Consider the following 27,934-nt stretch of genomic DNA (forward strand, 5'->3'; position numbering starts at 1 on the left):
AGTGGCTGCTAGATTACAAATGCGATAGTTTAATACCTCAGAGGACTTCATATAAATGACCACAAGACCACATTAGAGGAAACATACTGTACATATTAAGCTTCTTGGAATAGATTGTTGGCAAAGCTTCAATTTACGCAATTCACAAAATAATGAAAATATTGTAGATTTTATACTACCAGTCAAAAGTTTTTGAACCGTAAGATTTTTTTGTTTTTTTTTAAAGTGGTGTCTTCTGCTCACCAAGCCTATATTTATATGATCCAAAGTACAATAGTTTTACTATTTAAAATAACTGCTTTCAAATGTAATATATTTTAAAATGTAATTTTTCCTGTGATTTCAACACTGAATTTTTAGCATCATTACTCCAGTCACATGATCCTTCAGAAATCATTCTAATATTCTGATTTGCTGCTCAAAAAAACATTTATTATTATTATTATTATTATTATTATGTTGAAAACAGCGGAGTAGAATTTTTTCATGAATAGAAAGTTCAGAAGAACAGCATTTATCTGAAATAGAAAACTTTTGTAATTCAAATCTGTAATTTATTTATTTATTTTTTTTATTTAAAGCATCCTTGCTACATAACAGTATTCATTTCTATAATTTCTTTCCCCCAAAAAAATTTAACTCCAAACTTTTGAATGGTATAGTGTATAATGTTACAAAAGCTTTTTATTTCAGATAAATGCTGATCTTTGGATCTTTCTATTCATCAAAGAATTCTGAAAAAAATTTGCTCAGCTGGTTTAAATTTTGGTGATAATGTAAATAATAAAAAAAAGTTTCTTGAACAGCAAATCAGCATATTTGAATGATTTGATCACATAGCTTTGACCACAGAAATACAATATATATATATATATATACAGTAGTCAACATTCGAAGTGGATCAAAAAAGTCCATTAAAGTTGTCCTAAGACAAGAACGGTGTATTGTTTTGGTTTTAGGACAACTTTGATGAAAGGTTTTGATCCACTTCAAATGTTGACTACTGTATATATACACACACACACTATATAAAAATAGATTTAGTTTATACTGTACAGTTTTTGAAATCTTTCATAAAATGTTAATATATTTAGTAAGATTTAATGTTGTCAAAAGTCAGCAAGGCTGCATTATTTAAATTCACATACAAAGACAATATATAACAAAAGTAATATTATGAAGTATTACTACAATTTAAAACAGATTTTATTATATTTTCAAATGTAATTTTTTTGTGGTGGCAAAGCAGAATCTTCAGCAACATTACTCTAGTTTTCAGTGTCACATGATCCTCCAAAAATCATTCTAATATGCTAATTTGCTCAAGTACCAATTCTCATTATTATTAATGTTGAATTGTGCTGCTTTAGGTTTAGTTTGTTTTTATTCATTTTTCTTTTTTCATTTCATTTTTTTTTTTTTTTTTTTTTGAGGAAACTAAAATACATTATTTTCAAGATTTGTTTTTAATGATAAATAGACAGTATTTATTTGAAACAGAAATCATTTGTATCAAATGACTATTATCAGTTTTTATGAATGTAATGCATCCTTGCTGAATAAAGTTTTTTATATATATAATATGAATCAAACATGCCTTAAATAAGCCCACACCTTTCTCTTCAATGAGTCTCGTGAAGATAATACACCGCACACTACTCATGCTTCATTCATTCATTCATTCATTCAGTGAGTCAGTCAATCAGTCAGAGTGGGTTTATGAACCCCTCCTCCAGAGACGTCACGCAAGTGGAGGGAGATGAATGTCACATCCAGCCAGTGAATTACTGAGGGCACTTCACCACAGTACCTGCATGAGGTGTAGACTTCTGTGTGCCTGAGTCAGGAGCGCATCATAGATCTGCGTTTACGGCTATGAGGATACGAGCGCTGTGTTGAGCCTCTTCGCGTCTTGGACATTCACTTGCTCAGTGCGCGTTTTGGTTCGTGAGACGCGTGTGTGAGGATCTATCCACCGGAGAATAACACTCAAACAAATCTGTTCTTCATACATTCCCCGACACATGGAAGATCATCTGAAAAACTCCGAGAGGAATATTAAAGTTCGGGAAGTGCTGAAATGCGTTTGGAACCTCTCAAGAACCTCTCAGAGTCAGAAGATCTGAGGGACACGCGGACATGAGGGTTGCTCTGTTGCTCACTGAGAATTTGCTTTACATGTTTAATGCCTAATGCATTTCTGACGTGTTAGATGGATTGGTTTTATATGAGGGATGTTGAGATATAAAACAACCTTGGAATTGAGGGTTGAGTGACGTTCACAGAAGCTCATCAAAACGATAGCAAAATAATAGTAAAAACTGTCCGCATTATTATTTTTTTACGAAGTCATGCTGATTCGAAGCCAAGCTTTACGGTGGGCAGTTTTCGTGACAGTTTGTCTTCTGTTGGTGAAGGGGTTCCCTGCAAAAAGACGAAGAGCAAATCACATCAAAAGCAAGAGTGGAGCATCTCTAGAGGTATGATTTCATCAGTGATTAATGATTAATTAGCTAATTTTTAATTTTACAGTTGATCCTTTTCTAGAAGAAACGATATTTAATAACCCTGGTGAAAAAAACAGCATATGCTGGTAGGTATGTTTTGATGCTGGTTTAAGCTGGTCATTTGCTGGTTTATGCTGGTCCTTAGCTGGTTTAAGCTGGTCCTTTGCCGGTTTTGCTGGTCATGTTGCTGGTCAAGGACCAGCATCAACCAGCATCAAAACCTACCTAACCAGCATCCCAGCATCAAAACATACCTACCAGCATATGCTGGTTTTTTCACCAGGGCATTTGACAGAAAATTCCAAATAAATGCTAATTTAATTTAATTTGGGATGAAACCAGAAGACATACATATATACTGAAGATCAAACTAACATGATTACGTTACATTAACATGGAATGATTTTAGGTCTAAAAGTAAATCTGCAGTCACGTGGAATTTGTGTTCCGAGTTCTGTGACCATCTTGGTCAGTGATGTGCGGAAAATTAACATTGTCACCTGGTCAGGTCTTTTAACCAATAGGAAATACTAGAGCTAATTGTCACACAGTGAGATGTCGCTTCTAATAACTATATCATCCAGTCAAACAAATGTGTTTTATATATTTCAGTATATTTTAAATGAACATTTGTGATACATTTGTGACCCAGGACCACAAAACCAGTCATAAGGATACATTTTTGTACATTTTTGGAGATGTACATCAAGCTGAATAAATAAGCTTTCCATTGATGTATGGTTTGTTAGGATATGACAATATTTGGCCGAGATACAACTATTTGAAAATCTGGAATCTGAGGGTGCAAAAAAGTCAAAATACTCAGAAAATCGACTTTAAAGTTGTCCAAGTTCTTAGTAATGCATATTACTAATCAAAAAATTAGAAAAAAGTTTTGATATATTTACGGTAGGAAATTTACAAAATATATTCACGGAACATGATCTTTGTCATAAGTATACCTAGTATATATATCTTATATATATCATAAGTATACTTTGCTACAAGTATACCCGTGCTACTTAAGACTTGTTTTTGTGGTCAAGGATCACATTACAATATTTGTAAGCCAAAAGAGTGATTTGATTTTAATATTGACAGCTAGCCCCGGTCTGCTTTACTGTGCTTCAGAACTCAATGAATTCAATTGAGTTTTCATAGAGCAGCAGGTGTCAGACAGGTATGATTCTTTTACATGTCATATCATATTCAGAAAGAACCACGGTAGAGTTTATTAGAGGTCAAACCACACTGAAAATACACTTTCCATAGTTAAAGTGTGATTAATGCCTGGAATGGTGGGGTGGTTAATTTGCCCCGTCTGTTAAATGATAAACCACAGTTTAATGTTCATGGGTTGTTTTGGGTGTTTAATTCATTAATTTCTCCTTCAGCAGAAGTGAGGTCACACTGAATCCAGGGTTATGCTGTGGCTTTTTTTTTTTTTCACGGATCAGCTTTATGGAGTGTTAACGCAGAGAGGAAATGCAAACCTACCCCAGGCTGCCTTTTAATAGTCATTTCCCCTCTGAAAAGAATTTCGAACACAAGTCCTAGATGTAAAACTCAAGCCCCTCTTGCATGTGCATATGAATTGATCAATATAGCAGATACTCGACTAGGCACAACCTGAGCGGGGGGGTTAAGAACACGTCTTGCTCAAGGGTGCGAAGATCTGACAGAAAGCAGATTGGTACTCGGGTGATACAAGACCGTCTTTGTGCACTGTGTGAAAACATCACGTCTCCCCCACCTTTTGAGCCAATTGGGAAAGATGTTTTTATTAAAGTAGCCACCGGGGTTCACGCAGACATGGGAGGGCCATTGTTTCCCCTGCGCAACAGGAAGTCTTTGCTTCTCACAAAACCTGACACTTACTAATCAAAACAGCCAGCTGGAATCCGATACGCCAAGTTCAGCGGCCTTGGTGCTATAATTGATAAGCCCAATAATCACAGGGCTCTTCCTCTCCTCAAGCCCAAGCAGACACCAATTCCACAAATGGCGCCAAATTCTTGAGCCCGGCTTGGAAGTTCATGTTGCCGTTTCTTAGCATTGTGCTGGATGACTCGGGTGCGGAAAGCTCTCAAATGTCCAGTGCTCTAATTGAGGTTAAGCTGAAACTGTAAACCATAATCTGTTTGAAAGTATATAGCGAATGCCTTGGTAGACGCTGTGAAAGCTATATTCAGAATTTAATGAAGAAACACCAGATAATATTTCACAAAACCCACCAGAACACACACATACCAGCATGAGAGTAGAAATAGATTTAATAACGTGCCTGCGTGTTGCTGAGTACAACTATTTTTTAGATCTTGGCCATACAAAACATGTTGTGCAGGACTGAGATGTGATTATAAACATCTGAAGCTCGTAAATGAAAAGATATGTATCCAATACGCCTTTTTTTAGTTTATAACATTAATACAGTTGGTATCAAGATGTACAGCGGTACATTTGGTATGAGTTGGTTATCAAGTGTCAACAGGAATTCTAGGGGGATGTGATTTCTGAGGCTTACATGACGTTAATGAACAGTTTTTGACACAAGCCATCTGAGTGAAGCCAGACGTGGATCTGTGTGGGATATATCCATCTAGGCGCTCTAACCTTGAGCTTCACTTGCCGCACACAAAAGTTTTTTGTATGGAAACCCAATTCTGCCCTTGAAAATGCAAAACAGGTACATGTAAGTAAAGTTTTAAATAAGAAATATTAAGTCAGATTGTTCATAACTATGAAAAATAAAAATGCATTCATAAGATTATATTTTCAACTGTGAGAAATTGTGAGAAATTTAGCTGCAATTTTGATATATGAAATCGTGGTTCTTGTAATTATACAAAATTAAGTCACAGTTATAAGAAATAAAGTTACAATTATGAGATGCAATTTTGAGATAAAAAGTTGCAATTGTAAGAAATATTCTAATATTTAATAAAGTAATTATTACTAAAGAGAAATAAATTATAGGAAATAAAGTCACTGTTTTGAAAAATAAAGTCATAATTCTAAGAAAAAGTCAGAATTATGAGAAATAAAGAAATTCTGAAAATTCTGAAATTTGAAGGTGCAATTGAGATCTAAACTCATAATTTTGAGTTGCAACTTAAAGATGTAAAGTTGCAATTTTGACATGAAGTTGCAGTTTTAAGAAATTAATCAATTATAAGTAATAAAGTTGCAATTGTGAAATATAAAGTTACAATTTTGACATATCAAGTCATAATTCTAAGAAATTGTCACAATTATGAGAAATAAAGTTTCAATTGTGAAATCTAAAGTTGCAACTGAGATGTAAATTCATAATTTTAAGAAATAAAATTGCAATTTAAAGATGTAAACTTGCAATTTTGAGATATAAAGTTGTAATTCTAAGAAATTATAAGAAACAAAGTTGCAATTTTAATATATAAAGTAGCAATTCTAAGAAATTGTCACAATTATGAGAAATAAAGTTGCAATTGTGAAATATGAAGTTGCAATTGAGATGTAAACTCATAATTTTAAGAAATAAAATTGCAATTTAAAGATGTAAAGTTGCAATTTTGAGATATAAAGTTGTAATTCTAAGAAAATGTCAAAATTATGACAAATAAATTGCAATTGTGAAATATGAAGTTGCAGTTGAGATGTAAACTCACAATTTTGAAAAATGACGTTGCAATTTTAAGATGTAAAGTTGCAATTTTGAGATATAAAGTCGCAATTCTGAGAAATTGTCACAATTATAAGAAATAAAGCGACAATTGTGAAATATGAAGTTGCAATTGAGACGTAAACTCATAATTGTGAGAAGTAGAGTTGCAATTCTAAGAAATAAAATTGCTATTATGAGAAATAAATTTTCAATTTGAGAAACAAAGTTGCAATTGTGAAATAGGAAGTTGCAATTATGATGTGAAGTTGAAATTTTGAGATGAAAAGTCACAATTTTAGGAAATAAAGATACATTTTGAGAAGAAAAGTTTCAAGAAATAAAGTCAATTTTGAGAAACAAAATTGCAAGTATAAGGAAAATTGCAGTTGCAGAGATATGATGTTGCAATTGTTGGATATAAAGTCACAATTCTAAAAACAAAGTCACAAAAACGATAAACAATTGAAGCCACGATCACCTTTTTGTTTTTTCATACTGAAGTGGAAATGAGCTTCCATCGTTTTAACTGCATGAAACGCCGACAAGCAATAAGGACTTCTGACAGTGTGATTAATTCTTGGCTTGAAGAAAAACTTGCTTTCCCTCTTTTTGGGAAGAGAGTAATCAAATCCATCCATTTTATTGAATTATGAACAAGGCGCTCAGTTTTCTGTCGCTAATGCGTCCCATTTGCTTTCTTTCTAGGCGGTCAGAGGTAATGCTTTGTGAGGGTGTTGGGGAAATCAGACTCTGAATGTTTCATGTGCTTTGGGACTCAGTTGCCTCTCCAGCTTCGTTGCCCCGATGTCCTGCCCTTGCTGTGGTGGCACCTCGGCTCCAGCATATTCAGTTTAAAGCATCCTCAGACCATGTGTGTGTGGTATTTATTTTGGCAGGGACGTATTCGTTTATTCTCTTAGGTCTCCGCGCCCGTCCAGATGGCACGTCCTATAAAACACAATAACTGTTTGTGAGGAGAGGAGATAACACATGGTACACTGATGCTGTTGAGGCATGCCAAAAGAATCAGATTGTAACATGGTGGTATGCTGGAAGAAAAATATAGAGAAAGAACAACATAAAGGCATGAGGACAAAGATCGTCTCTGCCAGGATCTGGGCAGGATTCCATCCTTAGCATGTCACTCTGTTCACGAGTGGCCTTGCTGTCTTGCCTCCTCTGTTTCTGTTGGCCCCCTTTGTCGAGAGTCAGGAATTCTGGCTCCAGGGACTTTGCTCTGTGGCACAAGAAAGCATTCTTTAAAGTTTCTTTTCTCGTATTAACCTGTAGCACTCATGTGAAATCATAGCCGTCCTTTTCGTCTCAGCTGGTGGGTAAGCAGCTTCACCCATGTGAAGAAAGAGATTAATACAAACGGCAATGCTGAGTGAGGAGCTTATCTTGGCCTGACTTTCTCTCAGAGGTTTGATTATAGAATGATTGAAGGGAATGGTATGAAAGATCTTGGAAGGCGCACAAAGTGAGGAAACACTTGAAATCCTTCATTGCGCTCGCTACAGGCCGGCAGAGAAAACTTTGTGGATGGTAACATCTCATTGGTTTTCACACGGCTGGAAAAAATTGACAGTAGTTCCCAACTGCACTCCGACTGTGCACTTCCTAGAGATTCATTTAAATGAAACATTCACACTGCTCTGAATCCTCATAAGTTGCCTTGATGTTTACTAACTTCTAAAGGCCCTTCACGTCAGACACAAGCATTCATTAGAATCCGCACAAACAGGTTTTTAAATATAAACAATATATTGCTATGTAAAATTCACATCCAGATAACCATATACATGTACCTGTTTTTCTTCATTCATTGATGAAAACATGCCAACCAATCAGATTTCAGAATGATTCACATTCATTTATACAACAAAACTCTGCTGTATCTTAAATTACACATTGTCATATGAACAAACATTAGGTAAATAAACTCATGTAAGTCTCACGAAAGTACAAACTGTAGTAGTACAGTCCTTTATGTGAAAAGCTGTAACATTTTCAGTTCGTTTCAAACCAGACATTTCAGTAAAAATGACTCGGAGTAAACTAGTAACGGCTCTGAAGGATTCACTGACTCTGATTCACTCGCTAAAAGAATCAGTTCATAGGAATTATTTGTTCGCTTCGAACATCACGACTTGCGTTGTGTGTGCGTGTTGCCAAGTACACCATTTTCCCTCGGAATTTGGCTACTTTTTCTATTGCCGCGGGTTGAAGCAACCCCAATAATGTGATATTTAGACCCTGGAATGCAAATTTTACCGGGGAACCCCCACTGAAACGCAATTAAGTTTTGTTGTGAAAGCCTGGCAACCCTGGAGTGTTCGTTTTTGTACAAGATGAAGATGAAGCGTTGTACAAGAAGCTTTGGCGACTAATTTTTAAATTATTTTCGCACATATTTTATGAAGCGTCGTTACCAGTGTTGCCAAGTCCACTGTTTCCCCTCAGAATTGGGCTACTTTAACTCTGTTGCCGCTTGTTTTTCATGGCCGCCGGTTGACGCGACCCCAATAATGATATTTAGCCTGTGGAATGCGAATTTTGGTGGGGTTCCCCTGAGGCTAAATGTCGTTATTGGGGTGTATTTTACCCCGCGAACGTGATTTTTACGAGGGACTCCCCATTGAAATGCTATTGGGTTAGTTTTGAATAGCAATTGGGCGGGTTTTGTTGTGAAAACCTGGCAACCCTGATCGTTACAGTTCCAGTCTGTAACATTTGACGGTAGGTAATCACATTTATTTAAACGTATTTCCATTTATCAAACTGTCCCTATGCTGAACGAATTCCAATAAAACCATAAAGTACTAAATTTAAATAGAAACGTGTCGTTTGGACGCTAATAATTGTGTAAAAATCATTAAAGAAGCTTCCTTTACTTCTCCCCACCCCCTGTGATGATGAACTTCATTAGAGCGCCAGGGTGAAGTTTATCGTCTGGAGCAGAGGACATCTGTTTTGCGTGTGGGAGAGACACAAGCAGTGAAGTGAGACAAGGCAGGCCACGCACGATCAGTAGAGAGAGGCTTTGATCAGACAGACCTAACTCCCCCCTCTCTCTCCTCTGCTGCATCAGAAGGGAACATTGGGACCATCAAACTGAGTCTCTAGATGAGGAAGAGCAGGAATACCACATGTTGAAATGCACCAAGGTGATGTGAATCTGTGAGGGTCTGAGATAGAGATTTGAATGTAAGGGAGCTATAGAGAATGCTTGTAGAATAATGTGGACATGATGAGGACATATGTGTCTCCTGCTTTCTGATTTATGCTTGTGTATGTTGCTGTTCTTTTGAAGTCTCTGGTGGCTTATAGACAGGGCCTCCACAAGAGCTCTTTGAAGCGCAGCATGACCCAAAATGTAAAGTCTAAACTCAGTTTCATCTGGTGCTTATTGCATGTCGGAGAGTGCATGCAGCTAAAGACAACATGAACATTTATATTATTTACTTACAACATTTAAATGTCCCTGGTCTATCTATCTATCTATACACTACCAGTCAAAAGTTTTTGAACAGTAAGATTTTTAATGTTTGTTAAAGAAATCTCTTCTGCTCACCAAGCCTGCATTTATTTGATCCAATATACAGCAAAAACAGTAAAAAAAATTGAAATATTTTTACTATTTAAAATCGCTGTTTTCTATTTGAATATATTTTAAAATGTAATTTATTCCTGTGATTTAAACGCAGAATTTATATCATTACTTCAGTCACATGATCATTCAGAAATCATTCTAATTATTATGCTGAAAACAGCTAAGTAGAATTTTTTCAGGTTTCTTTGATGAATAGAAAGTTCGGAAGAACAAAATTAATCTAAAATGGAGATATTTTGTAACATTATAAATGTCTTTATCGTCACTTTTGATCAATTTAAAGCATCCTTGCTAAATGAAAATATTAATTTCTATCATTTATTTCCAAAAAATAAATAAATAAATAAAAATACTGACTCCAAGCTTTTGAATGATAGTATATAATGTTACAAAAAGCTTTTTATTTCAGATAAATGCTGATCTTTTTATTCATCAAAGAATCCTGAAAAAAATGTACTCAACTCTTTTAAATATTGATGATAATAATAATAATAATAATAATAATAATAAATGTTTCTTAAACAGCATCAGTATATTAGACTGATTTCTGAAGGATCGTAAGACTGGAGTAACGATGTTGAAAATTTGATTATTATGCTTAATCGATTATTTTGGATGCGATTAATCGTGATTAATCAATTTTACAGCACTCATATATATGGATGTGATTAATTGTGATTAATCAGTTATATGAGTATATAAGTGCTAATCATTAATCACGATTAATCGCATCCAAAATAATATTTGGCTATTGACAGGCATTGTTATTTGCAAGTAACATATAAATCACAGATATTTTTCATTATTTCAGAAATAAATTATTCAAATGAATTAATAATAATAAAAATGATAAATTATTAATTAGAATAAATTTATTTTTTGTTATTATTGTTTTTTGTTATTATTTAAGGTCAATTTTGGGAAGAATAATTAGTCTGAGGACATTACAAGAACTGATGTTGTTAATGTTAAAATAAAATAATATAGTAATATTTTACTTTTAATGAATAAAATAAGCACTTTAAAATCTCTTTAAAAATGTCACCATCGGCTTCCTCATTCTTGAGGCTTGAGACTTGTTGACATGATTAGTAACAAGCAGCGAAGTGCTTTTAGAGTATTGTCATGGTTTGTGGACAACAGGAAGCCTTTCTTTGTACCGCCACAGACTGTGTGTCTCCATATTAAAGTAAACCAGATGAAAGAGATACATATCCCTTAATGCGTAATCATTTACCTGCATGCACTGTCCCGACTCCTGAGTCTTCCTCCAGGAATTCACAGTCCCTCTCCATCGGTTGAACGCGGCATTACCCGTAATGTCAAACAGCTGTCAAGCGAGTGAGCCATGACTGTCTCAGACTTAGTGAGAAAGAATGAGCAGCAGCAGTAAGCGTGCAATTCTTCTTCCTTGTTGATGTTTCTCTGCTGTCTGTTTTGTTATGTTGCTAATGGTAACCCAATGAAGCATCGATTGACAGATATGCAGCATGGAAATCAAAGAACTCGAAGAGCGCTTTTTGTATACGCAACCTTAAAAGAGACTGACAGAGTCTTCCAGAGGTCTGGGAAACAGGCTTTTCCTGGATCATTAAAGCAAAAGAAGGCTCTTAAATTATTGCCATGATTTCTACTAATCCTGTTCCAGAATCCACCTGATATGCTGTCATGTGTTAGACATTTTACTCCAGATGGGTTTATTCGAAACCCAGACATCTTTCTTCATACGGGCCACAAGGTCACAGCTGTATAGATTTGATATGGTGTTAAACTAAGACAGATCCTCTTGCCATCTTTACGTGCATGACGAAATTTCTCAGAAGTATTTATCTTAGAAGCTTTTACATATAAGGAATCCTTGTGCTTTCATCTAAATAAAGCTTGTTAGATCACCAGATGTTTCCTTCATACAATACTATGTGTGCACTTCCCCAGGTCAGAGGTCACGGTGGCTCCAAGGATGTCAGACAGTCCCTGCGGGACATCCAGCGGCAGAACCAATTGAGGAGCGAGCCGCCTTTGCCTCGCCGTCATAAGAGGAGATGGTCACAGATTCGCTCGGAGGGAGTCCTTCCCAAACCTGCTCCACAGGAAGAGGAAGAGCCGTTCATTTTGGACCTGAAGAACTTCCCTGACCTTGCCAACGCTGACCTGGGCTCCCAGAACCCAAACATTCAAGTAAGAGCAGGCCCAGTTTCAGCGTATTGTCATTTTGATTCCTTCAGAATCAAGTTTCTTCCTGTATATACATGCTTTTAAAGAAGTAACCCAGTGTTTACAGGCTCTTGGACCACAAGAAAATGAGGTAAATGAACTGAATCAGTCATTTCGTGTCTTAGGGGGTCTTGGGTTTCTTTGGTTGTGTATCTATGTATCTTGGCATTAGTTCTTCTTAAGACAGTTGTTAATATTATGAGGGCAGTTTGTTATTCCAGATATGTTTAACATCTCACCGTTCCCAAAACCTTGTCATTTCTTTCCTTAGGGTGAGCTAAATCATTGTATAATGAGTTGGGTAATGGATTGATTTTACTTGGCAACAGTTTGTGGTGTATGTAATTAACCTATGCACTCATTGTTTCACTGTTATTGCTGCTGTGATTGCAGTAGGGACTTCAGGTTTCTGCGCTGTTGCTGGTCACGTCACAGCTGCTTCTAAACCGGAGAGGCCTCTTAAATTACCCCAAGCGAGACCTTTATTCTGGTGTAGCTCATTTCAGCCACGCCGCTCAAACTTCTGCACAGTGTACTGAAAAGAAATCCCGAGAAAATCCAAAAGGTGAAAGGCCACAGTATTATTTTAACAGGCACTTTTAATGCTCCCTCCAAGAGCAGATCCCAATCTTTAAATGTTTTTACAACACCGGTAAAGAAGGGATTTTTATATTTTTAGTACCGTTATGAAGTTTATGTGTGTAAGTGGACTTGAGAGGAAACAAAGTTAGACTTCAGGGAAAAAATACACAGGAGATCCCTGGTAAGCAAATTGACTTTTATAATAGGGAAAATTCAAGAGTCTTCCAAGTGGGACAGATCCATCTTCCATACTTTTTAGAAAAAGCTATTTTGTTTTTATGTGTCTCCAGTATGGTGGCTGCCAATGTAAATGTAAAGTGGTGAACATTATAAGACTTTCCTACGTTTTTGAGCTGGTACGTTATCTTCTTTTTCCATGACTCGCCATTCTTAGTGGCAACAAATTTGATAAGAACTTGACAAAGAAACATCTGTGTTGCCATTAAACTTAAATTTGCCATTTAATGGACCTCCAGTGATCTAAACCTCAAATCTTTTTGTCTTCGAAAGTGACGTCTTGTGTTCTTTGGAAGTAGAATACAGTCATGATTAGTTCAAGGAGGAGGTGGAGGCCGACTGTTGTAAACAGTGCAGTTACAGTAGCGTAATCACCCGCTCTAAACTGCTCCGTGCCTTTATAAACAGCTGCAGCAGCCATCAGATTGTTACGCTGTAGGGGAAATAAACAACCAGTCCTTTGTCTTGGCCTGCTGGAACACTTGCTATCGTTTTCTGGTCTGCCTGACTCGGGCACTGCGAGCCCAAGCATGCAAAGAACAAATCTGTCACCTCAAAACATACTTCGAAATAAACATCTGAGAGAATAGAAAACATCCTTTGAACATACTTAACATGCATGGCTATAACAAAGCACAGTACTCAAGGGGGTGGAATTAAACCCAATATGTTGTGATTCAGATAAACATATACATTACTGTTCAAATGATTTTGGTTTTTGAAAGTCACCACCAAGTATTCCATTTTGAATGCTAATTTGGTGCTCAAGAAACATTTCTTATTATCAGTGTTTAAAACAGTTCTGCTGCTTAATATTTTTGTGAATACTGCAATAATGTTTTTTTCCAGGATTCTGTGATGGAATTATGGAAGCCTGTTTCTGCCACTGAATAAAAAATAACAAAAAAGATTATTGCGACTTATCTCAGTTCTGACTTTTTTCTTAGAATTGTGTGATACAAACTCGCAATTCTGACTTTTTTTCTCAGAATTGAGAGATAAACTCACAATTTCGAGAAATAAAAATAATGTCAGAATCTGACATTATTTCTCGCAATTGAGTTTATATCTCATAAATGCAAATTTATATCTTGCAATTCTGGCTATTTTCATGCAATTCTGACTTTTTTTTTCTCAAAATTTGAAGATAAATTGTGAGTAATAAAGTCCAGTTTTGAGGGGAAAAAATGTATATGTTCTCAGATTTGCGAGTTTGTATCACACAATGCTAAGAAAAAAGTCACAATTGTGTGTTAAAAGTCAGAATTTTAAGTTTAGATCTCATAATTCTGACTTTTATAACAATTGCGAGTTTATAGCACGCAATTCTGAGAGCAAAAGGCAGATTTGTGAGTTTACAGCACGCAATTCTGACTTTTTTCACGCAGTAAAATTTTTTTTTCCTCAGAACTGTGATAAAAACGTGCAATTAAAAACTGTGATAAATAACTTGCAATTTTGAGCTTATATCTCACAATTCTGAGAACAAAAGTCAGAATTGCAAGTTTGTATCAAGCAATTCTGAGGAAAAAAGACAGAATTGTGAGATGTGAACTCGCAATTGTGAGAAAAAAGTCAGATTTGTGAGCATTTTTTTTTTTTAATTCAGTGGCAGAAACGGGCTTCCGTAATAAAGAGAAAGTTCAAAAGATCGTAATTTATTTGAAATAGAAATTTTTATCTAACTTATCACTTTAGATCAGTTGAATGTAGTCTATCTGTCTATCTATTATAATATATACATTCTTAAAAACCGTGAACATCCATGGAAACTTTCAAATACTTAAAAGATTCTTTATAGTCGATAAAAGGTTCTTTCGATTTTTAAAATGTTCTTTAAAATGGTTCTTTTAGGAACTGTTTACTGACAGGTTCTTTGGGGAACCAAAAATGGTTCTTATATGACATCACCGTTTGCACTGTTTGACATCACCCTTTTGAAACCTTTATTTTTAAGAGTGTAGCATATACATTGCATAAAATTAATCTAACTTGCTTAGAAAGAATTGTCAGACTTGATAGTTGTCAAAATAGTGTCAAGGTGGTTGAACCTGGCTAGCTGGACCTGGTCAGGCTTGTTTGTTGTCCATCTTGAACCAGCAACAAACTAGTTATCATGTTTCAAACAACCATCAAAAGATAGGTTTTGTAGAACTACAACTTTCTGATATCCATTTTTTGCAGATCAACATATCAGTTTGTATCTCTCTATTAGGTTACCATTGAGGTTGTGGACAACCCACAGATGGAAATTGAGATGGATCTTGCCAAGGAGAGCAGGAATGACTGGTCCTTGAGCTCGGAAGAGTGGCCTGGCCATAAAAAGCTCTTCTGGCCGCTGTTCTGGGAATATCATGACTCCAGTCAAGAAGGTCCTGGGCAAGGCAGTCTGGAGGAGAACGGAGAGGACCTCAGTTACGAGGGAGAAGATTCCTTATTGAGTGGTGTGGGTGCAGACTGGAACAGGCGATGGAAGGGCTGGGACTCCATGGACAATTACGGTAAGCATAGAAAGTTTTGCCAGAGAGAGTTTGGACGCATCCCTGTTGCTCTGCAAAAGTGAGGAAAAATCATAATAATTGACCTGAATTAAACTCCCTTCATGTGTTTTCCAACTGTGTAATTGGAAACCCTGAGTTTTTAGGTTTTGTTTTTCCTCAGCCTCGTTATCGGAAGTATCAGCGCTCGTGTTGGGGCTTCTTGGAACGCCGGGGCACGTATGCCTAGCTGATTTCCTCAGCAATGCGGGCCCCAGCCTCCTCTTTAGGTCTTGACATTATGATTTATGCTTTAAGGGTTGCACTCAAGAACTGCTACATAAACATGTCATTTCTGTCGCCACTTCCAGAGACTTTCTCTTGATGTCTATCAGCGGTAAACAGTGAAAGGCGACCCAGTGCTGTGCGTCCTAATTACTGACATTATCACAATATTAGTTGTGGTACGCATGTTATCTCACCACCAGGCTGCTTCTTTATCATTTAGGCAGATCATTACCTCAAAATGTATACATATGAGGCAAACCATAGTGCTGAAATATCATTTTAATGCGATTTTTATCCTTAAAAAGCAGAGCACAACCTATCATCAAGTGCTCTGAACCTTTTCAAAGTATACAGTGAAGAACAGATCACAGTGAGAGTATTGAATAAGAGAAACTCAACTCTACGTCTGGTTCATGTTAGTGACAGCGGGCTTGAGCATCAGCTTTGTGTGTCCTTCCTTTGAAGTTGACACCAGTGCTTGGAAAACGTGGCTGTTTGAAACCTAGGCCCCGACACTTGCTAAGAGCAGCATGGGGCCTCTTCGCCAGCTAAACAACTAATATTTGTGTTCAATTAGACAGTAGATTGAAAGAAGGGTCAGCATGCTTGGGTTGACAAAGAAAGTGTCTGCTGTGTTTTCATCCCATGACTGGCGCTTCGCTGTGATTCACACGGCTTAGGCCTTTGAGTTCTCTCTGGAATTCATGGCAGTTCTCAGGCCTTGGAATGAAAGTGTTTTTTGTCTTTGTTTTGTCTGTCATTTCCATTTTTCCACACCAAAGTTATATTCACTGCCTGAGGAAATTGTTAAAGCATTCAGTCACTCTTTTATGTGTGAAGGTTTTTAAAAAAGGGCAAACAGTATCAAACTGCTGGGAAGTGTTATATTGTACTCAAAGCTGTTTTGGGTCATTTTTCTGCCTCTAGGAGACATCACTTAATGAATGAAATAATGACTGTTTCCAAACAGGTAGTGTTTAGCCAACTCATGAGATTATGGTTTAGACTACTGTTCACTAGCTTGTTGTCGATGCATTAAATTGGTTAAAAATGACAGTAAAGACATTTATTATGAAAATTCTGTGATTAATTACTCACCCTCGTGTTGTTTTAAATCCATAAGATCTGCGTTCATATTCAGAACACAAATTAAGAAATTTTTGGTGAAATCCAAGAGCTTTTTGACCCTGCATAGACAGCAAAACAACTACCACGTTCAAGGCCCAGAAAGTTAGTAAGGACATCATTAAAATAGTCCATGTGACATCAGTGGTTCAACCTTCATTTTAACTTTTTGTGTGCAAAGAAAACAAAAATAATGACTTCATTCAACAGTTTCTTCTTTTCTGTGTCGTCTTTGCTGTGTGTTCACTATACTAATAGCCGTTTCTGCAGAATAAGCAGGGATAGCATAAAATTTGAATAGAAAAGCTTCACACATATGAGCTCTCATTGGATTGTTAAACTAAAACTTGGGAGTTAAACTTATGCTTCCATGGCTTTAAAACCAGAATGTACATTTATCCTTTAACCAGCTTAATTCCACCAAGGCATTTTTCTCCTCCATCTGTCATTGACTTTCAGGGTGATCCTCCACTGAGGTTGTGTTCCTCCATGTTCTGTCAGCATCATTAGAGAGAAAGTGCATTGGTGGTGTGTGGTCAAATCCAACAACCCAGCCAAAAAAGAAGCAATTGCAGCAAGCTCGCTGCGGTCGTGTCAGCAGTAGAGCCTCTGAGGATGTGGGTACGAAACCGAACCGGCTTCTCTCTGTTGCCCTGATGGATCCTCAGCTCTAAAATAGACCCTAATGAGTGTACTTAGAGTAGGAGCGTGTTGTGTACAAACAAGCCTGAATAGGAAACAGAGAAGGGCAAATGAGCCACATTATTAATGATGTGGTCTGCTCTAGAGGCGTACAGTAATGAAGCGCTTTTCTGCAATTATGGTCAGCCGCAGAATTACAGGCAGGCCGTGTTCGGCAACAGCTCGGTAGAATGTTACAGCTTTAGGTCGTTTTTCCTCTCCGCTGCCCTTATGAAAATTATTTACCACAGTTTTACTGTAGTAACTTATTACAGTGCCTTTGGTATTTTAGTTGAAACAAAGTTCTCTGATAGCAAATTTAAGGCTATTCAGTGTGTGTGGTCTGGTTTGCTTCTGTTGATCTCATTCTAAATGAATGATGTATGATGAATGAACATAATATATAAACCTACATGATGTTTAAAGTGATAGTTCACCCAAAAATTAACATTCTGTCATTACTCACCCTCATGTTGTTCCAAACCAGTAAGATCTTTGTTCATCTTCAGAACACATATTAGGATGTTTTTGATGAAATTCGAGAGCTTTCTGACCCTGCATAGACAGCAACGCAACCACATTCAAGGCCCAGAAAGGTAGTAAGGATTTTTTTTAAACAGTTCATGTGACATCAGTGGTTCAACCTTAATTTTATGAAGCTACAAGAATATTTTTTGTGCGCAGAGAAAACAAAAATAACGACTTTCAACAATTTCTTCTCTTCCGTGTCAGTCTTCATTCACAAGAGTACCACGACGTATGTGCGTGACGCTGGTGACACAGTAGCCAGCATTTACAATTTTGTTTCTAAAATTGTAAATTTTAGAAATTATACCACCAGTCAAAAGTTTTTGAACAGTAAGATTTTTTTTTATTATTTTTTTTTTCCTGTTCTGCTCAGCAAGCCTGCATTTATTGGACCCAAAGTACAGCAGGAATAGTAAAAAATTGCAATATTTTTACTATTTAAAATAATGGATTTCTATTTGAATATATTTTAAAATATAATTTATTCCTGTGATTTGAAAGCTAATTTTTAGCATCATTACTCCGGTCACATTATCCTTCAGAAATCATTCTAATATTTTGATTTGCTGCTCAAAAACATTTAGATTTATTATTATTATTATTATTATTATTATTATATTATTATTATTATGTTAAAAACAGCTTAGTATATTTTTTTAGGGTTCTCTGATGAATAGAAAGTTCAGAAGAACATCATTTATCTGAAATAGAAATCTTTTGTAACATAATATGTGATGATCAAAATGATCAATTTAAAGCATCCTTACTAAATAAAAGTATTTCCATAATTTCTCCCCACCCCCCAAATAAAATAAGAAAATCAAAAAAATATCCTGACTCCAAGCTTTTGAATGTAGGTTACACAAACTTTTTATTTCAGATAAATTCTGATCTTTAGATCTTTCTATTCATCAAAGAATCATGAAATATACTCAACTGTTTTAAATATTGATGATAATAATAATATTAAATGTTTAATAATAATGTTTAATAATAAAATCCGCATATTAGAATGATTTCTGAAGGATCATGTGACTCTGAAGACTGGAGTAATGACGCTGAAAATTTAGCTTTGATCACAGGAATAAATCACATTTTAAAATATATTCAAAGAGAAAGCAGTTATTTTAAACAGTAAAAATATTTCACAATATTTCTGGTTTTGCTGTATTTTGGATCCAGTAAATGCAGGCTTCGTAAGCATATGAGAATTCTTTAAAAACATTACAAATCTCACTATTTAAAAACTTTTGACTGATAGTACTAAAATAGGAAAACACCCAATAAATACGAAATAAATTAAAGAATTCAAGAATTCTGAGAAAGTTATTGAAATCGTTTGCAATGACCTGCATAGGTATGTCATCAGTAGTTTCTTTGCTGTGACGGTACAAGTGGGCATCTTCATCATAAGAATGTGGAATGTGTTATCAACAACACCTGGTAACCAACAACAATGCAGCCAAATACATTAGTGAGGAAACTGCACTTATTTCTCTCCCAATCTCCTCTCTCTCTCCATCACTACCTCCATGGAGCGCTCTGAAACTTTAATCTCTTTAGCATGGTGGTGGAAAGAGAGCATTGTTGGAAAGCGTCTAAGCTATTAGGCCTTGCCTTCCTGCTGAAGTGTTTGTATTGGCTCAGTTCTCACAGCTGTAAGCGGCTGACTTTGCCTCTGACATATTTATTACCAAAAAAAAAAAAAAAAAAGCAAGCCTGGCTTGCCAGGAGGGCCCACATTTTGTTCATTAGAGAGATTATATTTTACAGAGAAATACGCAATATTAATTTAGTTGCGCATCATTAGCTTTCTTATGCAAACAACGGAGAGATGCACTTACCATCTTGGTTGTTTTTGGATTGATTTCTCTGTCAGTCTCAGTATGTTGGACACTACACAGAGACACAGAGTTCAGATGCAAGCAGATTGAAGTTAAAGGTCTATCCTCAGTACCAGAACTGAGTTAAAGTACTTTCGTTGAAGATTTCACTTTCAGAAGCTTGTTATGTAGGATAAAGAAATTCCTTTACCATTATTCCCAACTCATTTGTGGTCTGACCTGCATTGCATAACTTTCCCACATGCTGTGTGAGGAATTCATTAGCCTCAATTTATAGCAAAGGTCATTCTTTTTTTGTCACAGATTTCTTACACTCATTACTTTTCTCACCTACAGAATATGAGGAGGAGGAATGGAGCGACTGGTCACCTTGCAGTGTCACCTGCGGACATGGGAATCAAAAAAGGATTCGTTCGTGCGGCTACGCATGCACTGCCACAGAGTCACGGACATGTGATTTAGAGCGTTGTCCTGGTGAGACCGTCAATACTGTCACTTCTACTTAGGCTTTTGCAATCCCACAACGCACTTCATTGCATAAATTAAGCAGTTGGCACAGTGTATCAATGCACTTCCCTAAAATGAACATACTACTCACTATTGATCTTGATCTTAATTCCATCCGGCTCCTGATTATGCTGATAGTGATGGAAAACTTCACTAATGCCTCTCATTCATCTCTGTCAGGCAAGCAGAAGTCGAACAAACACCAGGGACACCAGACTCATGTTAGAAAAGGAGCAGTCTGGCCTTCTGTGTGTGTACTGTATACACTATGAAACCGCTCTTTGAGAGCAGCAGGCGTATACTTGGCTTCAGTATGACAGCTCAATGAGGGCTTTCAGTTTAAAAGCCCCTGATACAGGGCGGTCCACAACCTGCCATGCACAAACGGGCAATACACACAAAATCAGCTGGCATACATACGCTATGAGAGACTCTACAGTGCTACATCTACATAAACACCTTAGAGCGACTTAATTTTAACATTTTGAGCTGCTGAAAAAAAACAGCTTTTAGATAATAGAGGAGAAATATTTTTTTGAATATTTCTCTAAAATATTTTTAAACGCCTTCCGAAATAAACTGGTCATCTACTTGCTTTAATGTAGTATAAACTGGTTATTGTTGCTGTTAGTATAAACTGGTTATTGTTGCTGGCAGACCAGCTTAAAGGGATAGTTCACCCAATACAATCAGAGTTCCTGGCTCTTCCAAGCTTTATACGGCTGTTGAGATTTTGAAGCCCAAAAAAGTGCATCCATCCATCATAAAAAGTACTCCACATGGCTCCGGGGGATTAATAAAGACCTTCTGAAGTGAATCGATGCGTTAGTGTAATCTCTATCTTCTGCTAACTATCGTATATACACGTTTACGGTAGAGTGGCTTTCCAGTGGATGACGTAAAACATAGGTGGTCACAGATTAGAAGTACAAACCGAGGATTTGTTAAGGAAAATATTATAGGATTGCAATATAAGCCAAGAGGAGACTGGTTTTCCTTTGCTGTAAACAAAACTTGGTTCTTGCGAGACTAGCATATTCTCACTAGAGCTTACGCTATGTCTACGTCCTACGTCATCTTCTGAAATGGCACTCTCTTGTGAACATGCATACGGCAATAGCAGATGCTAGAGATTATGGTTTATAAAGTTTTAAATATGAATATTTTTCTTGCACAAATGCATCCCTTTGCTTCAAAAGGCCTTTATTAACCCCCAGGAGTTGTGTGGAGTACGTTTTATGATGGAAGAATGCACTTTATTGGCCTTCAAAATTTCAACACCCATTCACTGCCATTATTAAGTTTGGAAGAGCCAGGACAAACTCTAATTGCATTCATCTGAAATAGGGCTGGACGATAGATCATATGCAATTGTCAGGCACGTTTAGTCAGTAAAGCCGGTTCTTTGATTAGTAGTAAATCTCCATCACGTACGTTCAGCTGGAGCGGCAATTAATACGCAGAGCCGTAAATCACTGACAAGCTACACAAAATCACGCTCATAATCGAATGCGATTCATCTGCAATTATGAGCGTGATTTTGCGTAGCTTATCAGTGATTTACAGATCTGTGTATTAATTGCCGCTCCAGCTGAACGCACGTGATGGAGATTTACTACCAATCAAAGAACCGGCTTTATTGACAATCGCATGCGATTTATCGTTCAGCCCTAATCTGAAAGAAGAAAGTCATATACACTTAGGATGGCTTGAGGGTGAGTAAATCATGGGGTAATTTTAATTGTTGGGTGAACTATCCCTTTAAATGTAGCTATGGTGGGTAACCAGTATGAAAGTCAGTACATTTCAGTGAAGTGTTCTTACTTTAGCTAGCCGAACTGGTCTTGGTTTGGTTTGTTTTTGGCAGAGATTTTTATTTTTATTTTCAGGAGGGTTGTTAAGCTCATATCATGTTGGTTTTAAATATCTTCTCTCTCTTGCATCCACAGATGATATAATTCCTGTGACAGAACCGACTCCTCATGAAGTGGCAAACAGCACAGAGCTTTTTGGCACAGGTTGGTTGGTTTTGTTTGTGTATTTCTGTGGTGTGGTCATTCAGCAATTTAGTATTCTGATGGCACCATGGTACTTTTTAGATGTGGTTAGGGTGACCATACGTCCGCTTTTTCCAGACATGTTTTGGTCAGAATTCTAAATTGCCAAAAATGCCTGCCTATTGATGTGCTCTCTAAAGTCTTAATATTTTATGTGTATGCGTAATTGCAATGATACTTTTTTGTTAGTGTAACTATTGCCATTTATGTATTTTTCACCCACATAAGGGTCTGACATTGACATTGAGAAAAAGGTGAACAAAGAAGCTTTCCATTGATGTATGGTTTGTTGGGATATTACAATATTTGGCTGAGATACAAGTATTTGAAAATCTGGAATCTGAGGGTGCAAAAAAAAAATCTAAATATTGAGAAAATCGCCTTTAAAGTTGGCCAAATGAAGTTCTTAGCAATGCATATTACTAATCAAAAAATCTTCATGACCTTTACTTATTATCCTAAGCTATAGCTACAAATATACCTGTGCTACTTACGGTTTTGTGGTCCAGGGTCACATTTTAGATATTTGCAACATTATACTGCACTACCATATCTCTTAATGCAGGCTTCAGTTAATTGCCTTTCAAGCTTCTAGTGTGTTCCTTTTATTAGTTGAAACATTTATTGATATGCCTCAGCTTTCATTTAACTTAATGTCTAGTTCAAAACCCGTTTAATCAGCGTGGTTGTAGAAAGTTCTCCTCTGAGGCTGCAGCAGGAGGAACTCTGCAGGAGTCCTGTTAGACTGTAAAAGATCTGACGTTCAAATTTTTCACAAATGCTCCACAGAGAGTGTTACTGAGACCACAAAGTAAAGAGTCCTCTTCCAGAACCCCCCACTATTTGCTTTGGAGTTTTTTGTTGGTCTCTTACTTTTGGCATTGAACATTGAATGTAATAGCTCTTTTCATTTAACCGCAATAATAATGAAAGCAGTTTAAAAACATAACAGAATGAAGTGATTTTTTTATCTCTTCACAATGGAACATAAATGTTAATAGCAGCTATGTTTCAGCATGACCGCTGCCTGCAGCATTTTTTTTTTGTATCTTTATGTTTTGGCAGCAAACCGGGAAAACCAAGACTTTTTTAAAATATTAACAAAAAGTTAAATATACAAATATATTTTTGCCACCACTAATAAATTGATCTGATTACCTTGCAGATGTTGACAGCTGTGAGAAGTGGCTGAATTGCAAGAACGACTTCCTCCAGAAATACCTACACCAAGTCCTGACTGAATTACCCAATTGCCCTTGCGTGTACCCATCCGAGGTGGTCTACAGTGCTGTCAACATTTTCGATAGGAAGTTGCAAAAGACCTATCGCTGGCGAGATGCCAGTGGCCCCAAGGAGAGGCTGGACATCTACAAGCCTTCTGCAAGGTTTTGCCTTCGCTCAATGCTCTCTTTCGACAGCACGACGTTGGCTGCACAGCATTGCTGCTATGATGATCACATGAAGCTCATTACTCGAGGCAAAGGGGCCGGAGCCCCTAACCTCATCAGTACGGAGTTCTCTCCAGAGCTTCATTACAAAGTAGATGTTCTTCCATGGATCCTGTGTAAAGGAGACTGGAGCCGTTTTCATTCGGTTCGGCCTCCCAATAATGGTCTACAGTGCGTGGAGAACCCACAGGAAGACGTCTACATGAATGAACTAGAGGAGGCCAGGGAGTACTGATCCAGATCAAGGATTTCACATCAAATCAACCAGAGTTTGCTTAATTTTCTTAGTCTTATGGTACAGTTTGGGCATCCCTGATTGGAGGAGTTTTTCATAGATCTGGACTCTTTGGTCAGACTTTTGGCTGTTGCTAAATGGAACTTGAGAGATTCATCTGGAGACAAAAACTCAGATACTGTCACAAACTGTTTCGTACAGCTCAACTACAACAACACTGGTTTATTGGTCCAAAGCCCAGACTGGAAGATCATGATGCAATTTTTTTGTCTCCTTTCTTCTGTGATGTTACGTACGTGCTCCAAAGTTCACCAACAGTTCTTCAATGGCATTCTCTGGAGCAAGTTCGCTGTATTTTCATTGGATACATGTTTGTTTTCCTTAAGTGTCCTCAAAGACTCTATTCCACCATTAAAGGAATTCCAGTAAAGCTGCTAGAATTGTGAGATATTCAAAAATGCAACAAAATGCCTATTTTGTTGACTTTAGACCTGAAGCTCAATCCTGGCCTCGTTCAAATCCATGTGAGATCATTCCAAACAAATCAAACACAAGCCACCAAACCGATTCAACAAATTTCTGAGAACAGTTCTTCTCTTTAGAGTTTGTATATTGTTACTTCAAATATACACAGACTTTGTGTCACTGGATAGATATTTACGCAGAATCATTTGACCTTTGACCTATCTTTTTGCGGAGCAAAATTAGGGAACCTGAGAGGCGATAGGAAACCTTTGCCTTTGAGAAGACGTCCCTCAGCAATGGGAGGCTTGTTTTTTAAAATCTGAAGTATATTTGGATCCCATTCTGTTTTCTTTTTTGCCTTTTAGCACAACTCAGCTTTGTACTGAATGCAATATGAGACAGCCGCCTGACACCAGCGCAAGGGGCTGTCGGAGCTTGGTTGATGGATTGAAGTCTTCCTCTAAAGGTGAGGTGAAGGTGACACTTGTTGTAAACGAACATCTCTTTAAATACAATGGCTCTTTCAATGTCTCGCTTCATCCTTGAGTCCCAGTCAAAGCCTTGAGGCTTACACGGGATGTATTTTGAAGCACCTAAGCCGCCCTTTTCAGCACAAGTGTTATCATGATCTCTTTGTGAGATGTTGACACGGAATGCTGGTGATTTGATTTCTAAATTCCCGTTGACAGACGACTGTTCCATGTAGCAATAAACATCCACCTTTGATGATATCTTGCATCGTGATTTAAAACACAATGTATAGTGCTATGAAAACTCCTTTCAGATAAATTAAAAAGAGCACATTATGTTATATGGATTATTGCTGCAAATGCGCATTTGCAGTGTTTTGAACCTAAAAAGGTTCAAGGTTTAAATCCCAGGTTAAAGACGTCTGAGGGTTTTCAATCCAGCTGAACAAAGTACTTTAATACAAACTCATTATGTACAGAATTCACAGAATCGTGGTTCATGGTTCATCTGCTTGGTTCATCTTAAGATCTACATTCCTTTAAAGTTTGGTTCTGACTGTAAATAAACATCTAAACCTGAAAAAGATAATCAAGGTATTTGCGTTCGCTTGAAAAACAGACAGGTTGCAAGTAACACTAAACTCTGCAGGAGAAGATCTCCAAATGTAGGAACGAGCCAAGTGCGCATTAGCATCGCTTATGATCCCTGTCAGACCAGAGCAAAACCGTGAAGATGTTTTCATTGTGATAACAATAAATGCCAGCCATGAAAATGTCATTCAGTCCAGCTGTGAGAACGCTTTTATGAATTTTGCAGCATCTGCATGGCTTCGGTTCAACCTAGGCTCATTGGAAATACATGCCTCTTTCTACATTTTTGCAAAACCATACCTATGCATACAACTGACTACAGTATCCAGCAGAAATTACTACCTGATCTCATGACGAGAACATACCTGTGGGAACTTTTTCACCAGCAAGTACATATCACTGCAGTTTCCAGCAGAAATGAACACTAGAGGTGGTAAAACAGCGAGCACTTGTAATCATTTTCGAACACCGTTATAATTACAGCTCCATATGTTTCACTTTGCAGACATAAAAAGCTTGCTGGGTAGCTCAGCCGGCACGGAACTGGACTTTGGACATGGAATCCTTGGGTACAAATCCTGTGAAAAATGTGACTCACAATGAATAAGCTGAAAGATGAGAGATCGATAAACAAGCTAAAACGGCATTCCTGTGATTGTGTGTTTACATCACATTCGCTTTTGTTCATACTACAGGGTAGGTTTAGATGTAGTGCAGCGTTATTTTAAAACGTCATGGAGCATTAAAGCTATAGCGCCACTCAATAGACATTTCTAATTAGAACTGTGATGACGCATACAAAACCAACCTCACATAAAACATACCATATGTATGTTCGTTCGCTCTTTTAGCACCACCCAGTGGACATTTCACATTGAATATGGCACGAAACATACATGGTGCTACGTATTTTGCATCTTGCGAAAAAGTTCCCATAGGTACATTTTTATCATGCGATCAGGTTGAGAAATGAACACTGGTGACAGTAAAATGGCAACAACTTTTCGACATAAATTATGATTACAGGGGCAGATTATCGATTAATAATGACTTATTTCGGTTTGAATCCTTGCACAATAGTTTGTCATGACCTAAAACAGTTTTACCACAGCGAATGAATAGTAACTTAATCAGCTCCTGTAGTAAACTTGCTTGGTTGCGCACTTGGTACTGCATTGAACTTTCAGTGTGAAGTGCTCTAGTACAAGTCTCAAGTAAACTAAAATGGCATGGCTGCTTCATGTTTTTTTCTTACAGTTGCTTTTGTTAACACTATTGGTTAGGTTTAGTGTAGGTGATATTTTGTTTTACCTATATTACCACTCACCAAACATTTCATTTCCGAACTGCCGCCGTATGTACATACAACAACCAACACAATAAAATGCTGACAGATTTACTCTTGTTTAGCACAACTCAGTTGACATTTCATTTTGACAATGTTGTGAAAAATTTAAAAAGCAATACAATATTCCACAGAAAAGTAAATCGCCATCTACAGTGTAAAAAACTTTGCTGAGTCAACTTAAAATAATTTGTTACCCCGCCGCCTTAAAATTTTAAGTAAAGTCAACTCAAAAAAGTTTAGTCAACTTGAAATGTTAAGTTTTACTAAGTGACAACCTACATATTTAAGTTGATTCAACTTACAATTTAAAGGCAGCTGGGTAACAAACAAGCTTTTAAATTCAACAAACCAATTTTTAGTCAACTCGATTATCTCAGTTGTCACTTAGTACAACTTCACATTTCAAGTTGTGACTAAACTTATTTGAGTTGACTAAACTTAAAATTTTAAATTTTAAATTTTGACTCAACAAATAGTTTTTTTGTTGTTTTTTACAGTGTACCTACCTGATTTTTGATTTTTTTCTATGGCAATATTTTGGTGAATAAACTGATGAATGTGGGTGGTTAACTAAAATGGAAAACTTAATACAGGTTGTTGAAGTTTAGGTACAATACACTCTTTTCCAAGTACATGTAATGGTAAGATTTCACCTTTCAGAGCTTCAAAAAGAAAGGCACTTTATTTAAATATTGATATTGGAATATATATGTGTATATATAATCGTATATTGAATTATACTTGTACAATTTACTGACGTTATAAAAATGTATTGTAAAGGGATGAATAACAAATGCTGTGTTGTTTAAGGATATTGTATGTAATGTAAAATTTGGCATGTCATTTTTAATTTCAGATTTATCATTGTACAGTATTTATTGCTTTTGATTTTGTAACTCATTGCTATGAAGTGGATAATCAAATAATTCTATGCACTATATGAATCTGTAGGGGATTTCTGGTCTTTGAAAAGGAAAGTGCCATACCACACACCGTTCTACTTCAGTAATGCTTCTAAAGTCATCTTTCTTTGTATTAAACACTCTGTGGCCAGATATAATAAATTTAACTTTG

The 27,934-nt window shown here is 36.7% G+C and overlaps 1 protein-coding gene across 1 annotated transcript; it reads left to right on the forward strand.

The window, feature by feature from the left end:
* Positions 1–1,756: 1,756 nt before the first annotated feature.
* On the forward strand, positions 1,757–27,934 carry ism2a (isthmin 2a). The gene is made up of 6 exons (XM_051132871.1): positions 1,757–2,480; positions 11,699–11,941; positions 15,012–15,297; positions 20,076–20,213; positions 22,196–22,264; positions 23,469–27,934. Exons 1-6 carry the CDS (start codon positions 2,352–2,354, stop codon positions 23,984–23,986), a joined length of 1,383 nt encoding a protein of 460 aa, XP_050988828.1. The 5' UTR covers positions 1,757–2,351; the 3' UTR covers positions 23,987–27,934.

This window comes from Labeo rohita, chromosome 17 (genome assembly GCF_022985175.1).
Source record: "Labeo rohita strain BAU-BD-2019 chromosome 17, IGBB_LRoh.1.0, whole genome shotgun sequence".
Taxonomy (NCBI): Eukaryota; Metazoa; Chordata; class Actinopteri; order Cypriniformes; family Cyprinidae; genus Labeo; species Labeo rohita.